We start from the raw sequence: 17,650 nt of genomic DNA, 5'->3' as shown, positions 1-17,650 counted from the left end.
CAATATGAACTATTATTACTTTTCAGCTAAAAAAATGTTGATTGGTATTTTAACAGGGATTGTATTGAATCTGTAGATCTTCTTTGAGTGGTTACTCACATCTTAAGAATATTAAGATCTTCTAATCTATGAACATGGAATGTCTTTCATTATTTATATTTTAAAAAGTTTCTTTCAGAAATTTTTTTTTAAATTTTTATTTGTACAGTCTTTCCCATCTTGATTAATTCCTAAATACTTTTTCTCTTTTTTTATGTTATTGCAAACAAATTGGCTTTTAATTTCCCTTTTTGGATGGTTCATTGCTAAATGTATTAGAATGCAACCAATTTTTGTATTTTCACTTTATATTTTGTTGAATTCATTTTTTAGTTCTAATAGGATTTTTTGTAGAACTTATAGGGGGGGATTTTTAAATTTTTTTTTAAAACATATAAAAATTATTCTTTCCAATTTGCATGACTTTTATTTTTCATTTTCTTTATTCCTATTTTTTTTTTTTGTGGTTATGTTTTAAACTAACTGCTTTTGCTAGTACTATGAATAGAAGTGGCAAACGTGGATATGGATGGACATCCTTGCCTTATTCCTGATCTTAAAAGAAAAACTTTTAGTCTTTCACCAGTTAGTATAATGTAGCTGTGGGTTTTCATATACAGCTTTTATTACATTGAGGTGGTTTCCTTTTATTCTTGGTTTGTTGAGTATTTTTATCCTGAATTGAATATTGAATTGTATCAAATGTTTTTTCTGCATCAATTGAGGTGATCACGTGTTTTTTTCCTTCCTTCATTCCGTTAATGTGGTGCATTACATAGACAGATATTCCTTGGTTGAACCATTCCTGCATTCCAGGAAAAAATCCCACTTGGTAATGTTGTATAATCTTTTAAATATGCTTCTGAAATAAATTTGCTAATATTTTGTTGAGGATTTTGCATAAATGATCATAAAGGATATGGGTTTATAGTTTTATTTATGGTTTTTTTGCAGTCCCTTTGTCTGGCTTGAGTCTTAGGGTAATTCTGGCCTCACTGAATAAGTTAGAAAATATTCCTTCTCTTCAATTTTTTGGAAAAATTTGAGAAGGACTGTTGTTAGTTCTTTTTTATATATGTGACAAACTTCACCACTGACACTAATGGGACAGTTCCAGGGCTTTACTTTGTTGGCAGATCTTTTATTACTCACCAAATCTCTTTGCTAGTTGTAGGTCCATTCAGATTTTCTATTTCTTTGAGCTTTAGTCTTGGTAGGTTTTACATTTCTAGAAATCTGTTTATTACACTTAAGTTATCCAATTTTGTGGCATGCACTTGTATATGGTACTCTCTTAAAATCTTTTTTATTTATGTAGAATTGATAGTAATGTTCCCACTTTTATTTCTGATTATAGTAATTTGAATCTTCTCTCTTTGTCTCTCCCTCTCTCTGTCTCTCTCTCCCTCTCTCTCTCTCTCTCCCTCAGTCCATTTAGCTAAAGGTTTGCCAATTTTATCGATCTTTTTGAAGAACCAATGTTTGATTTCTTTGATTTGCTTTATTATCTTTATTTATTCACTTCTATCAAAGCTTTTCACCTCTACCTGCCTTCAAAATAGATCCAGAATCTGCCCACTTCTGACCATCTCTACCGCTCTCACCCTACCTAGTTGAAGTCACTATCATTTGCTTATTCAGTCCTTGGAATACTCCCCAACTGCTCTTTCTGCTTCCATTTTTGCCACTGGCCATCAGTTGGGAGCTTGCTGGTAATGTCATCTAGACTTTGGTGTTGCTAGTACCTGAACCGACAATAACAGCTGAGCTGTAGTGATCTTCGGTTGAACATAAAGATTTGCACAGATTAACAACATCAAACAAGGTCCCTCTGTAGACTGAGAAATAAAACCAGACAAAAAGAAGGTCACTCTATTCATTTCTGAACTCAGACAAAAAAAGATCACAGTGTAAACTCAAAAGTGCTCAAATATTCATTCCCCTTTCCTGACTGACATGAGTATTGTATTTTAACCAATGATAACTTCAGTTCAATTTCTCTCACCTCCTAAATAAAATTTATTTAGATACACAATTATAGAATTATCCTATTTCTTGAAAAAACATCCAATCAAAAGAAAATTCTTGCTTCCTTGAGCCCTTCTGTAAACCACCCAACACAAGTTGAAATCCTAGAACAAGTTCCTCTTGCTAAGCCACATCCCAGTTTCTCCTAGTAGGCCATTTTTCTTGCTTAGCAACTATCAATAAACCCAATTTTGTTACAGGTTGTCATTGATGATGGGCATCAATAACCCCCTTCTATCCCTTTTCAATGTAGCAAACACAGTGATTGTGGCAAGTCAGATATTGCAAGTCTTCTGTACATAAGGCTCCCAGTGTCATTTAAAAGCTAGTGTCCTTACAATGACCCATAAGGCCTCAGCTGAAATGGTCCTCAACCTTGGCTGCACATAATTTAAAAATTATGAATGCCAGGATTCTACCCTAGAGATTGTGATTTAATTAGCCCTGCCTCAAGACTTTTCATTTCGACTTTCACTTTAGATACAGTGAGTACATGTGCAGATTTGTTCCATGGGAATACTGCACGATGCCAAGGTTTGGAGTACAGATCCCATAACCCAGGTAGTGAGCACAGTACCCAACAGGTAGTTTTTAAACCCACCCACCTCTCTACCCTCCAGTAGTCCATTGTCTATTGTGTCCATATTTATGTTCATGTGCACTCAATGTTTTAGTTGCCACTTACGATTGAGAACATGTGGCATTTGGTTTCCGTTTCTGTGTTAATTTGCTTAGGATTCTGCCCTCCAACTCAGTCCATGTTGCTGCAAAGAACTCGGAGTGCCTCTCACATACAGCCAACGTTGGGAACCATTGCTCTAGGTGGGCTGCTCTTCCTCAGCCTTATTATCCTATACTTGTTCTCTTTAATCAACCTCTTCCAGTCACATTGGTCCCTTTGCAATTGTTCAAATTCACCAGGTGTGTTCCTGTCCCAATCCCTTAGTTCCTTCTTTCTTCTTAGAACACTCTTTCCAGAGATATCTCAAGGCTTGTTTCCTCGCCTTCTCAAGTCTTTGTTTCAATGCCACCTTGTAACTGAGATGTACTATGACCACTCTCTTGGAAATTGCAAAGTTCCCTTGCCTTCTCCCATTGCCCTTTCCTTGCCTCATTTTTTTTTCTACAGCATACATCCCTTCTAAAAATAGTACATAATTTATTCACTCATTATAAGTGTCAGTCTCTCCCCAGCTAGGAAGCAGGGCCCTAATATTAATCCTCTTTATGCCTTGTTTTACAGAGCTATAAATTAGCTTGTGCATGCAAATTTACTTCAAACACTGTTAGCTATAAAGTAAGTGCTTAAAAGTAAGCATGTGAGTATTTATAATATATAAATTAAGTAAATTATTCTGTGGTATTTTAGGTGTCTTTAAACCTATATCCCAAAGAGATAATTCTATCACATCAGAAGCAATGTACATTTCACTCCCTACAGTGGTGTGTTTCTGCAAGGCAGGGAGACATCAACTGCTTGGATGCTTGGAACACTTGGTGTTAGATGGGGAAGGCTCTTTACGCCCCCCTTTTACCTATCACACACATTGCTAACCTGAAAATGGAAACAAAATGAACAAGAGTAGCGGCATGGGAGAAAAGAGAAGAACTGAATAGTTTCAGCATATAAGCAACAAAAAGAAAAGGAAAGCTGGTAATACTTCTAACACAATTTTAAGAGTGAAGAAGAACAATGATCTTGTCAAAAAAATAATATCCCATCCAAGCTCAAAGTAATGATACAGAAAAAAAATCCACTGTCTCCATAGTCACCATTAATAATCTAATGTATTGAAATTTATAAATAATCATAGAAAAAGCCTTTCTTATTAAATGCCTGACTTTTATTCTCAATAGAATTTTCAACTGAGGAAGAAGAATCACTTATTTTCACTACTATCCTGAATTCTCCTAATTTAACAACATGATTACCTGCAGCAAAGATTTATCAAAATATCATTGGTTATTTATCAGATTTCACCTGTCCATAGAAATACTTTTCACTTTTCTTTATCAGTGATCAATGACTTCCATAAATGAGGGTGAATGAATGTTTTCTCCACTTCTTGGTTTTATGCCACAGAAATGACAAGCATTCACCAGAAACAATCTCCCATTAGGGTCTTTCACAATGACGTCTGTCTAGAGGGATTTGTCTGACTAGAAAATGGTTGTCTAGATTTTAAACTTGAGGACAATGAGAAGAGAATGGAAATCCAGTTTACTAAGGAAAACAACCAGATAGACTTTTCCCTACAGAGACTTATTTACTAATATGCATTTAATAAAAAAGGAAGATACTCAAGAATTACCAAATTTATGTATATTTTGAGACTTTTTTCCTTGTGTTCAGGGCTATGGAAAAAGAACATAAGATAGAACATAAAAAACAGCAGCTAATTTTCCCAAGTCTTATTAAATTAAAAGTAATTTGTAATTATAAAGAGAGACACATCATAGAAAGCCTTTAATATTATAATTAATATTAAATATCTCCATTCTAGCCAAAAGGCCTACTCAGAAACATTTTCAGAAAATACACTGAAAAAATGGTTCTAATTCAAAGACTAAGACACACACACACACACACACATACACAAACACATCTCAAAAAAATGTGGAGCAGAGAGTTGCTATAGGAAATTCAAGCCTTCTCTCTGAATTTATGTAATAAAAGAAAACATAAGTCTCAGTGCAGAGTAATGCAATTATTCTTGATCAATAATGAGTACATAAGATACATGGTTTGCAAAGTATCAACACATATAAAATGACTGTCTCTATTATGCATCTCTGATGTGGAAATGCCAGTGTCTAAGGCAGATACTTCTGTATTTAGCAGATATACTAGTTTGAGGAAAATATATAACCAGCATCTAAGATTGAATAAATAAATAAATAAATAAATAATCACTTTTTCCTCATACTATTCAACCTTGGCTAAGGTTTCATTGAATTCAGCCACTCAGTAGAGACTTACATGTTTTTTTTTTTCCCAAGAGTAGACAAAAAAGTAGAATACAGAGAATTGTTTAGAATATTTTCGTAAAATTAGTGCATGCACTTCAGTCTAAATAGGTTTTAGACAGAAACAAATTATAGCTCTCAGCAAATGTTGTCTGGAAATATTAAAATATCTTTACAACTTACAGACCTGCTTAAGTAAATTTTGGCTTTCTTGCCTACATTACATAGCACAGCTAGAACAAAATAATTTATATATGTCCTGTTAATCCAATGTAGGTGTGAGAAAAGGTATCATTTATATTATTTGACACATAATATCTTCATTTTCCAGTGTACACATTATCTCCTGGAACGAAAGAAAGCACTACATAAAGTAGCATTATTTATTTCAGTCTTGAGGAAACTAAGTATTTGCTCACAAAAATAGGAACTTATAAATAGTATTTTGATAATCTATCCTAAAGAAACAATTTAGAGTAACAATTTTGATATAAGAAAATAAAGGTAAGTTTTCAAAATGATGAAGTGGCATTTTGATTGGCCTCTACATCAAATAACCTGTACAGGAGAAATGGACTTTTCAGAACACTGGAATTATGGGAAGACACCTAGGTACTGGCTCTGCTCTCTGGAGCTCACTCCCAATCTGCCTCCTTTTAGGGTTTGTCCTGATGCCAAGTTTGGCTTGAGAGTTAAGATGTGCAGATCATGTTAAACACTCCCTTAAATGAAAACATACAGAGTATTTGTCTAGTTCCTCATAAATGGCAACGTCAGTCCAGGTCTAAAATCCACTCTTGGCATTGAACTTTTCTGATACGTTGTAATTCCACCCTGCCCAGGCAAAAATTGTATCAAACAGTGATTCACCCTGCAGTCTGTCCCTTAGAGTTTCTGAAGGTTCAGAGAAGTTTTGTTGAAATATGTTGTATGTGTCATGCTATGTAGGTATTTCAGTCCTTCAGTTATTATGATTAAAATATCAGAGACAATTTAACATCATAGTCAGTATGTAGTGTTTTAACTGGCAGAGAGAGAGAGACTCCTTGAAAACCTGGCCACCTGGGTTACAATTTAAGTAATTGTGCTTTTTGTCATAATATAAATAAATATGGAAACATTCAATTAAATTATCCAAGGCTATCAAAATTCTGCAAAACTTCCTAACCTCTATGTATCCCGAACAGTTCTTGAACAAATCCAGTAACTGTTTTTCTCTCATTTACCAAAATTGGTTACAATTTATATTTGCTATTTTTGTCTATAAAATCTGAGGTATTTCAAGGCACTGAAGACCTAAATTTTTAGCAAACTTAATAACCCGTTTAAGGGAGGCCATGATCAGTCTTATGTAAAAGAGAAAGTAAATTGTGTTAAACATGGTTGTGAAAGTGAGAAAAATTCAAGTAAATAGTATTAAAATATTAAATGTTTGAAATTCAAGAACAGCAATGGTCCTTTTTAGGAGGATTTAAGTTCATAAACAGAAATCCTGAGAGTGGCATTGCCTTTTCCTCCTCATAAGAAACCCCTGTTTTTTCAAGCAATTAAGGTCTTTATAAGAGAAGTGACATGTTCGTTTGTTCAACACTAGAATCACAGCCTAAATTTTGCATGCTTCCTTCAAACCTTTTTGCCTGCAAAGAAGAGCCCAAGGAAAAAAAAAAAAAAAAAAGGAAAAAAAAAGACTCGCCATTTCTCCGTATTGCTTCACCTGTGTCTTTACCTGGTGCACTTTCACCCTGCATTGGCCGAGCCATCTTTAATGAAAGCATTCACAAAAATGGGATGAAGAATTAGCATTTCTATGAACTTATAACAGATTCACAGTATAAATTAGCTTTTTTCAAAAAAAGTAAGTGCAAAAAAAAAAAAAAAGAAATCAAAAATAAGATTTTACGAGAACTGGAGCTCATTTGCTAATTTTCTAATTCAATTCCATATTAGGGTGGGTCCATTATCCAAATAGTGATCTTCTATTTTCCTTTTATGTCTGAAAAATTATCTTTTAAGTCCCTGAAAAGCACTATAAGAATTAAAAGCTATTTAATACATTTCAGATTTATAAAATGTAATGTGACTAAAGAAATAATTACTAAGGATAAAGGATTAAGTATTATTTTTTAAAGACATTCATTCATTAAACTTCCAGACTTTGGAAGGCCAAGGCGGGCAGATCATGAGGTCAGGAGATCGAGACAATCCCGGCTAACACGGTGAAACTCTCGTCTCTACTTAAAATACAAAACAATTAGCCGGCCGTGGCGGCAGGCACCTGTAGTCGCAGCTACTCGGGAGGCTGAGGCAGGAGAATGGTGTGAACCTGGGAGGCGTGAGCCCAGATTGCGCCACTGCACTCCAGCCTGGGCGACAGAGCGAGACTCCGTCTCAAAAAAAAAAAAAAAAAAAAAAAAAAAAAAAAAAAAAAAAAAATGTAGGTTTTGGAGGCAGACTGTGTTTAAAATGGAATTCTAACTGATAAGAAAACTAAATGATAAGAAAGTTCATAAAATGAGGAAAATAGTACCTATCTCTTATATTTGATGATTAAAAGACGATATAGGTAAGGTTCTTAAACCATGTACATTTGGTAACAGTCTTAATGTATATCAGAGACAGGCCTAGAACTGTTAATCCCTGGCAGAACTTGCAATAGACACTCTTCTTAAACAGCAAGAAAACTAGAAAACATTTAAGAAATTCCTGCTGAGGACTTACCTACCTTCTATTGAATATATTCTCCAACTTCCGAGAGTTAAAATAGCTACTTGTTTACATCTCTAATCCAGTAATCATTACAACACTATTAAACCGATACATTTCTTACCTAACAGACTAAGCTTCTTTTCTTAATTTTTAAAACAAATTTTATTATGTATATTAAACATATATAGCATAAGGTTATGGGATACCTATAGAGGTTATTACAGGGAGGCAAATTAAATATCCATGGTCTCACAAAATTACCCTTTTTTTTCTTTTATTTTGTGGCAAGAGTAGCTAAAACTTACTCATTTATCAAATCTCAAAACTCAAATCCAGGAAAGTATTATTAACTGTAGTCCTCATGTTGTACATTACATCCCTAGACACATTTCTCCTCCATATCTGCTACATCATATCTTCCAATCTGCATATCTCCATTTCCTTCTCTTGGCCCCTGCCTCTGGTAACCACTGTTTCATTATCTATAACTGTATATAATTTTTAGATGCCACTCATAATTGAGATCATGCAATATTTTCCTTCCTGTGTTTGGCTTATTTCACTTAGCATAATTTCTTCCAGATTCACCCAGGATGCGAAAAATGGCAGAATCTCTTTTTTTTAAGGCTGAATAATATTCCACTTTTGTAAATACCACAGTTTATCTATCTGTCCAAAACAGACACTTAGCTTGTTTTCATATCTTGGCTATCAAGAATAATCCTGCAGCGAACATGGGAGTGCAGATAGCTTTCTGAGGTAGGAATTTCATTTCTTCTGGGTATATACCCAAAAGAGGGATGGCTAAATCATAGGGTAGTTTTATTTTCAATTTCTTTAGAAACCTCTATACCATATTCCATAATGGCTGCACAATTCATATTCGTATCAACAGTATATGAGTACTCTTTTCTCCACACTCTTACTAAAATTTGTTACCCTTTTTTTATTATAGCCATCCTAATTGATGTGAAGAGGTATCTAAAAGAGTTCTGGATTTGTATTTCCCTGATGATTAATGCCAAAGAAATGTTGAATATCCGTTCATATACCAGTTGATTATTTTTATGTCTTCTGTGGAGAAATGTCTATTCAGAGCCTTTGCCCATTTTTTATCTATTTATCTATTTCTGAGTTGTATAAAATCTTCATAAATTTTGAATATTAACCCCTTATCAGATATATGGTTTGCAAATATTTTTCCCGATATGCAGGTTGCTATTTTATTTTGCTGAGTGCTTCCTTTACTTTGCGGAAGTTTTTTAGTTTGAGGTAATCCCATTATATATTTCTGCTTTTGTAGCAAGGGCATTTGGTGTGATATTAAAAAATCATTGCCAACCCCAATGTCAAGGAGTTTTTTCCCTATGTTCTCTTCTAGGAGCTTAATGATTTCAGGTCTTAAATTTAGGACTTTCTTACATTTTGAATTTATTTAAGTGGATAGTGTAAGACAAAGGTCCAATTTCATTCTTTCGCATGGGAACGTCCAGATTTTCCGGCACCATTTATTGAAGAGACTGTTTTTTTCCCTATTGTGTCCTCTTGGTGCCTTTATCAAAACTTAATTAGTCTTTTACGTTTAGATTTATTTCTGAGATCTCTGTAACAGATTACATTTCTTGAGGGAAATGATCACACTTTCTTCTTTACCAAATCTCTTGATATAGAAAAGACGCTCGTAAGGTTTTTGTGGGTCACACAGCATGGCTGCTCGCCAACGTATTAGCACTCAGCAATGGCCCTGATTGTTCTCATCATTCTCATGTATGTTTTGAATGCAGAGGAAAGAGTCTCTCCAACTCTTTGCCCCACCACACTTCCAGAAAATGTCTGTGTTCCTCCATTGTCCTGACTCAAAACCACCTTGGTTTCCTTGGTTTACACCTTGGGTATGGGTAATCAATAAGACGGAATGCTTCTCTTGCCTTTCCTCTTGCCTTTTTTATTGTGTTCAATAGCACAGTTATTTAAATGCTTCTGGAAAAGCTTATCCACCAACACACACCCTTCTTTTTTTTTTTCTTCTGTATTACTTTTCAGGGATGCTACGATAGTTTTAGTATTGTTTAAGTAGAATGCAGAAAGAATGGAGGCATTGCTCTGGAAAAGGACAAACTGAAAGGAGACTCTCAAAGGTGGAAAAATATATAGAACTAGCCAGGGTCTACAGTTTTATGACCATAGAACTATGTATTTGTACACTATCATTTGAAATAACATTCGTAAGCATTATAAAGCCTTCTACTGCTAGTTGTACTGAAATAGCAAGTGCTTAATAAGAATACTATGATGTTAAAAATAATTTAATAAAGAAATGTTCATAATACATATATTGTGATAAGAAAATATGAGACCTACCTTCTTTTTTATGGGGGGGGGTGGCAGACAGGGTCTCACTCTGTCAACCAGGCTGGAATGCAGTGGGTGTGATCTCAGCTCACTGCAACCTGCCCCTCCTGAGTAGCTGGGATTATAGACATATGCCACCATGCCCTGCTAATTTTTATATTTTTAGTAGAGAGAGGGTTTTGTGATGTTGGTCAGGCTGGTCTTGAACTCCTGGCCTCAAGTGATCCACCTACCTCAGCCTCCCAAAGTGTGGGGATTACCGGCTTGAGCCACCATACCCAGCCAGATCTACCTCCTTAACACATTTTTAAGTGTACAATACATTGTTATTGACCGTAGGTACCATGTTATACAGCAGATGTCTAGATCTTATTCATGTATTCATCCTTGTTTGCCTGAAAATATATGCCTGTTGAATAGTAATTTTCCACTTCCTCTCCTCCCAGAACCTGGTTACCACAATTTTACTCTTTGATTCTAGAAACTTGACGACGTAGATACCGCATATAAGTGGTATCATGTGGTACTTATTTTTCTATGACTGGCTAGATACGTCCTTGTTCCTGTGTTTTGAGCTCTATCCTGCATTTATTTCAAATGTTATACTCCAACACGGCAAAACTGAAAGTTAGCAGGACGTTTTCATTCATTGCCTCTAGTTTAAAGCGAATCTGGTTTGTTCTCACTGGCAAATCATTTCCATCAGGAAGAGGTCTCTGTTCTGTCTTCATCAAACAATGCTCACTTTACATTCAGAGAGTAAATATGTACATATAAATATTTGCCGAAGGAGTCAGTAATGCACTCACAGTTATTAGTTTCATGTGCTTCCTTTGGGCACTCAGGTGGAAAATCATGGATCTTCCTGGATGAAATACAACCCGCATCCTCACCTGGCACAAATCTGGCTTCAAAATTGAGATTAAGAGCGTAAAACAGGCTCTCTTCCTTTAACAAATAAACAGAACGCATAATTGTTTCATCAACACTAGCTTTTAAATATTCTGAAGGAGAAGCAGCTCGATTAAAGGTGAAATCAAAGTCGTAATTGCGATTTTCATCACGTGAACTGTGAGCAGAAAACTACAGCTCGAAGACTGCTTTGAAGTGGTGCGGCCATTTGTATGCCAATTAAAGATTTCAAAAGCTTCAAGTCCTGTACAGGGTCTGGGTAATCTGGGTAAATCTTTGGCCATTCTGCTCCATACATATAACAATGTACTGTCAATGGAGCATGGCACGTTTTTACATATTCCTTTCAGTTTCTCTCCATAAACTTCTGCCCATTACTAATACTGAATTCCGCAAATGAGATCCTATAATTGTCTACTGGACATATTTGCAAAAACAATAAGAAACCTTTTCTTCCTTTGTGTACATCCATTGATCTTTCAGGAATCGTTCATGTAATTTGTCCTAATTAGATATATAATCAATTCAACTGATCTGCTCTTCACATAGAAACACGCATCCATGAATCCTGAGTGAATTTATGAAAAAGAACTCTCCATAAGCAAGATCAAGTAGTCTCAATAACTTTTGCTGAGGTTAACTTTAGTAATGATTTCAAACCTTTAACCACACCTTTGTCTCGGTAAGGGCTCAAGAAAGGCTACCCCAAAGTACACTGAACTGAAGGAGATCAGGAGGTACCCCAGGAGCAAGGTCACTCTGATCTTCCCTGACCTTTCTTTGTGAGCGCTGGTCATAAAGAAATTATCTAGCTTATCTTGCCTGAAATTAGGTCACAAGAGCCTCATTCTAGAGGGGTCCTTCCCTGTTCCCGGGAAGGGGGGAGAAATTCTACACAAAGGAGTCAAGGAGACTCTGAACACAGAGGCTTTGCTAAGTTCCCCCTGCTCAGTCTGTTACCATTGGATCATACCCTTTTGTCCAGTCACATTTCAAAATGGTTGTTTGTTCTTCACCAAAACTAAGCAGAAAAATACACAGTTTTCTGACTAGGAAAAGGAGCTGAAAAAAAATAAAAATGAAAAAATAAAAGAAAACACATGGTTTCCTCTGGGTCTTTGCATCTTCATTTCTGAAGGCTCCTGTGTCAAGTAAAACTTTGATAAACAAATTGGTTATGCTTTTCCCCCTATTAAACTGTCTTTCATTCTGGGAGTGTCAGCTGTGACCCTTATGATGGGTGGGGAAAGGTTTTTGTCACACCTTTCTGCCCCTACATCTCCAAGTACTACATTACAAGGGAATGCTCTTCAATGTCAACTTTAATGCCGTTCAGCTATTGCGATTCTGGTGATGTGGTATTTAATTGGGAGAAAGAAAATCTTTAATTAAACAACAAAAATAAGGTAATTCTGTTTAAACCTTAAAAACTAGTAAAAGTTTTTTTGTTTTTTTTTTTTTCCTGAGATGGAGCCTCCCTCTGTCGCCCAGGCTGGAGTGCAGTGGTGCGATCTCGGCTCACCGCAAGCTCCGCCTCCCGGGTTCTCGCCATTCTCCTGCCTCAGCCTCCCGAGTAGCTGGGACTATAGGCTCCCGCCGCCACGCCCCGCTAGTTTTTTGTATTTTTAGTAGAGACGGGGTTTCACTGAGTTAGCCAGGACAGTCTTGATCTCCTGATCTCGTGATCCGCCCAAGTCGGCCTCCCAAAGTGCTGGGATAACAGGTGTGAGCCCCTGCGCCTGGCCGAACTCGTGAATCTTTAAATGAATCATTAAATCTGCTGCTCGGTACTCCTCAGTGTCTATCAGAATCATACACACACACATGTGCACACACATGCACACATGCATGGACACACATACGCAAACAGGCACACATGTGCACACATGCACACACACACTTGCATGAACACACACTTGCATGAACACATATTTGCATGAACACACACACACACAGAGCTTAGAATGGTCTATTATGCATGCAGAACACGCATTCTGAATAAAGTAAATGCACGTTAACCTAATATAAGTTAGTACCCAGAAATATACAATCTCTCGAATGAAAGATGTCTTTAATAAAGGACCTTTAATTAAAAATTCTTGAATCTACGTCTCAATCCAGAATCATGTGCCCCAAATTTTTCTTGATAGTCCATTCAGCTCCTGTAAGAATGCAACTGTTCCACTCACTAAGTATGTTGTGTAAGTAAATATAACTCAGGAATATACAATATGTCTGATTTTCACATGCAAGTATTTTCCACAGATCTAGATTAAGAAAAATAAAGTGTGACACTTTTCAGAAAACATTTTTTAATCTTGTCTACTTATTCATTGAGATCTGAGGCTAGGAGTGGTCAGAGAGAAACATCAATTAGTACTGGGAAGAGAAAGTAACCGAAGATATACTGTAAACTCTTTCAGTGTGTACACTGATCCCAGAATCTAAATAATGATTAGGTTTTAAAATACATAGTTGCCTGTATGAGATCCATTTTTATGGCAACATTTCTGGCCTTTAATTGATATTCTCTCCAAAAAATTTAGTCAAAGAATTAGACAAACTCCATCTGTGATTTGAAAATATTAAATTTTGAATAGAAACACAGAATTTTAAGGTCCAGTTTTAAATTTTGGTTGGCCTTATGTCATTTTCCAAACACAACGTTTTGGTTTTTTTGAACTCCTGGGTGATTCTTAAATATGAACACTATTACATGCTCATTTGAAGTTCTGAATAAAATTAATGGAGACATGAATATTTAAAAAGTGTATTTAAAACATGCAAAACAATTATAATTTTTTCATAACATTTATAATTTAAATATTTGGATGTAAAAATTTCAGCTGCAAGCATAGAACATTTTCCATATTACTGGAAGAGAGGGCTAAGGACTAGAGTATGATAGACCAGATGTTTACCATTTAAAAAAATGTATATATATCTTAGGTTTCAAAAACAGGTGATATAATCCACACACTGTATTAGGTATTCGTGACTCTAATATATTTTATATTTTGATATTGAGAAGAGCTTAATTCAATGTTTAAAATAGCAACAGTGACAAGGAAAAACTTACATGTGCTTTGTGTACTGGTCCTTGGTAGTGATTTATAGGAAATTTCACATTCCTGGGATACACTGATGTCATCTAGAGCAACAGTAGCGTTTGACGAAAAAACAGTAGCTTCCAAAATTAACTATAATCACAGAAAGACAAAACTGTTAAAAACACATCACAAAAGTAATGTCTTACAATCATATTGCTTTGTGTAGAGGAACTCTATTTACATCTGTCCCATTTTCCAATCTAATTTTAGAAACCTGTTCTGACCAGAACATCCTAATTTAAATTTATAAAGCCATAACTGCTTTGACAGCATCTTATGTAACCTTAATGCCAAAGGTAACCTTGTTTCAATTAAAAGTGGTAACATTCATCATTAATGAAGGGATCTCTTCCCATTGGAGTCATTAAGAGTCATATGCATTTATAATGAGCTCTTTGAAGCAATCAACTGTGTGGCTTACAACTCAATTTAATGGAGATATTAATTCATTTGTAATGAGTGTGCTGGAGGCAATGATTTATTTCCATATTAAAATATTTAAGTATTATATACATACATAGAAATATAATATATATTATATACATACACAGAAACATACTCAACGTAGTAAAGCACACATCAATAACCACATATACAGTGGTTGATAATATTCATATGCTCAAGCACTCAGAGACATCTATTTAAGTTTAATTTATTCCAACACTCTGAATAATGTCTGATTTAATTTGTTTTCTTTCTTGTTAATTACTCCTATTATTATGTTGTTATTCCAAGGAGAGAGAGAGAGGAGGGAAAGGAAGAAGTAATTTATGCCTGGAATCTTATGAACCCACATGGTGGACCACCAGTCCAGGACACAGACAGAAGGTACATCTCTCTCTTATCAGGGAGGGTCTCTAATCTCAAGGATCATTAAATTTACTTGTGCCAGGGTTCAGAACATGCTATCCCAAAATATAGCACCTTGGAGTCACTCTCTGATTTCCTCTCTCTTTTCTTTGTGTGAGTCAGCTATAAAGCAATTATCTGGCTTACTTCTCCTCAAAACAGGTGATAAGAACCTCATGTAACTGGTGTCCTACCCTATCTATACCTGGATGAAACAAGCACTACACAGAGAGGCCAATAAAGATCTCTGCTCAGTTCTCTCCAATTTATTACAATGAGATAATACCCTTTTTGTCCATTTATATTTCTTCATGAGCGTCCATTCATCGTTGAACCTAAGCATAAACATAGAGAGTTTTACCTGGTCTTTGTGCCTTTGTTTTTGAAGGCCCCTATGTCACATAAAATGTTAATAAATTTGTTACTTTTTTCCCTTTTAACCTGTCTTTTGTTATAGGGGTTCGAGTCATGCCCCTTGTGATGAGTGAGAAAACAGTATTACTTTTTCTCTCTTACACTTGGTATGATACATTCACTACATTACATCATAAATGCTGTATAAGAAATAAGTATAAGATACTAGGAGACTCAAAGAAGACAATTCATTCTTTCTGCCAATAATGACAGTTTGGGAAAAGATTTGGTGGAGAAGTAATAGCCTCCATGATACCAAATTTTGTTGGGCAAAATATTTTACCTCAAGAAACTGAGGCAGCAATTTCAGCAAAAACACAGAGATGAGAAAGTGCATGGTGTGTTTAGAAAACATTGATGGGTGTCAAATGTCCATCAATCATGGACTGGATTAAGAAAAGTTGGCATACATACACCATGGAATACTATGCAGCCATAAAAAAGGATGAGTTCATGTCCTTTGTAGGGACACGGATGAAGGAAACCATCATTCTCAGCAAACTATCGCAAGGACAGAAAACCAAACACCACATGTTCTCACTCATAGGTGGGAACTGAACAATGAGAACACTTGGACACAGGAAGGGAAACAACACACACCGGGGCCTGTTGTGTATAGGAGATATACCTAATGTAAATGACGAGTTAAAGGGTGCAGCACACCAACATGGCACATGGATACATATGTAAGACACTGCATGTTGTGCACATACACCCTCAAGTACAATAATAATAATAAAAGAAAATGCTGATGGGTGTTATAGGAATATAAGATTTTAAGAGAACAATAAATGAATCAGATAATTGATGGAGAGGAAAATTTCATGAGTTGGTACAGCTCAATTGGAGAGCAACTAGATACCATCTATTAAAAAAAAATTGCATAGACTATAAAAATTGAGTTAATTTCTTGGCATTTATCCTAGAGAGACACTCAAAGGTATACACATGAAGGCCTGTGAAGGAATGTTTATTTCAGTGCTAGTTTTGATGACAAATGACAGGAAAGAACTTACATGCGAATCAATCAATAGTGAGAAATACTATACAAGTTAAAAATAATATCTATCTCCATGTGTCATTATGGAAAGAAATTTAACATGTGTTTTGGAGTAAAAAACTAAGTTACAGAAAAATATTATAGTATAGTATTATTTAGGCTGAAAACATCCAACTGTTCAGATTTCCAAGTATATGTGGTACATTTATACATGATAAGTAAATAGAAAATGGACTGGAAGTAAAAATAAATTGGTATCTATAGATACTCAATATAAAATCTATGGTGGGTGATGAGGATGGTCAGTACAGACTGTTGCTTTATTTGCAATTTTTGATATTTTAATGTAATGTACATAATAATAATTTTTAAGATTCTGATTAGAGATGGTTTCTGTAGAATCTTAACCAGCTAAGATATGTAGCCTTCATTCCAGAGGCAGAAAATAACATAGGCTTTGAAGAAGGATCTTGGTAAAACATATACAAGTATTGTACTTTAGAGACATATTGTGTTTAATACCATTAAGTGACTGTGATTTTTTTGGACAGTTTTACGTTTGAAAGAGTTTTTCTAAATTTGTTATTATAATACATCTTGCATTGATGTCCATTAAAATAGATGCTTAATTCTTCAGACTCATTAGACAAGCATTTGTTGACCATTTGAGGTCAACAATATTTGAAGGTCTGTGCTACTCAAAGAAAACTGGAGGAAAAAGCGACTGTTTGAGGCACTGCTCTACGCTCCTAAAGAGGTACCTGCTCACCCCTTCTTGGCAAGATGGCCGAATAGGAACAGCTCCAGTCTCCAACTCCCAGCGCGAGCGACACAGAAGACCGGTGATTTCTACATTTTCAACTGAGGGACTGGGGTCATCTCACTAGGGAGTGCCGGACAATTGGTGCTGGTCAGCTGCTGCAGCCTGACCAGCGAGAGCTGAAGCAGGGCGAGGCATCGCCTCACCTGGGGAGCGCAAGGGAGAAGGCAATCCCTCTTCCTAGCCAGGGAAACTGAGACACACAACACCTGGAAAATCGGGTAACTCCCACCCCAATACCGTGCTTTAAGCAAACAGGCACACCAGAAGAATATATCCCTCACCTGGCCAGGAGGGTCCCACGCCCACGGAGCCTCCCTCATTGTTAACACAGCAGTCTGCAGCGATGTAACCGCAAGGCAGCAGTGAGGCTGGGGGAGGGGTGCCCGCCATTGCTGAGGCTTAAGTAGGTAAACAAAGCCGCTGGGAAGCTCGAACTGGGTGGAGCTCACA

The 17,650-nt window shown here is 35.9% G+C and overlaps 1 protein-coding gene across 2 annotated transcripts in view; it reads right to left on the bottom strand.

Moving 5' to 3' along the window:
- The window catches only part of MALRD1 (MAM and LDL receptor class A domain containing 1), a 715,118-nt gene that overhangs the window by 566,642 nt on the left and 130,826 nt on the right, over positions 1-17,650 (bottom strand). For both annotated transcript variants that reach the window (XM_017869225.1, XM_017869224.1), the window contains exon 14: positions 14,084-14,204. In XM_017869225.1, coding sequence (XP_017724714.1) covers positions 14,084-14,204 — 121 coding nt within the window. The remainder of the gene's footprint in view (positions 1-14,083; positions 14,205-17,650) is intronic.

The sequence above is a fragment of the Rhinopithecus bieti genome, unplaced genomic scaffold, assembly GCF_001698545.2.
Source record: "Rhinopithecus bieti isolate Rb0 unplaced genomic scaffold, ASM169854v2 scaffold_3043, whole genome shotgun sequence".
NCBI classification, from domain to species: Eukaryota; Metazoa; Chordata; class Mammalia; order Primates; family Cercopithecidae; genus Rhinopithecus; species Rhinopithecus bieti.
This window is presented reverse-complemented; position numbering and strand designations above follow the sequence as displayed.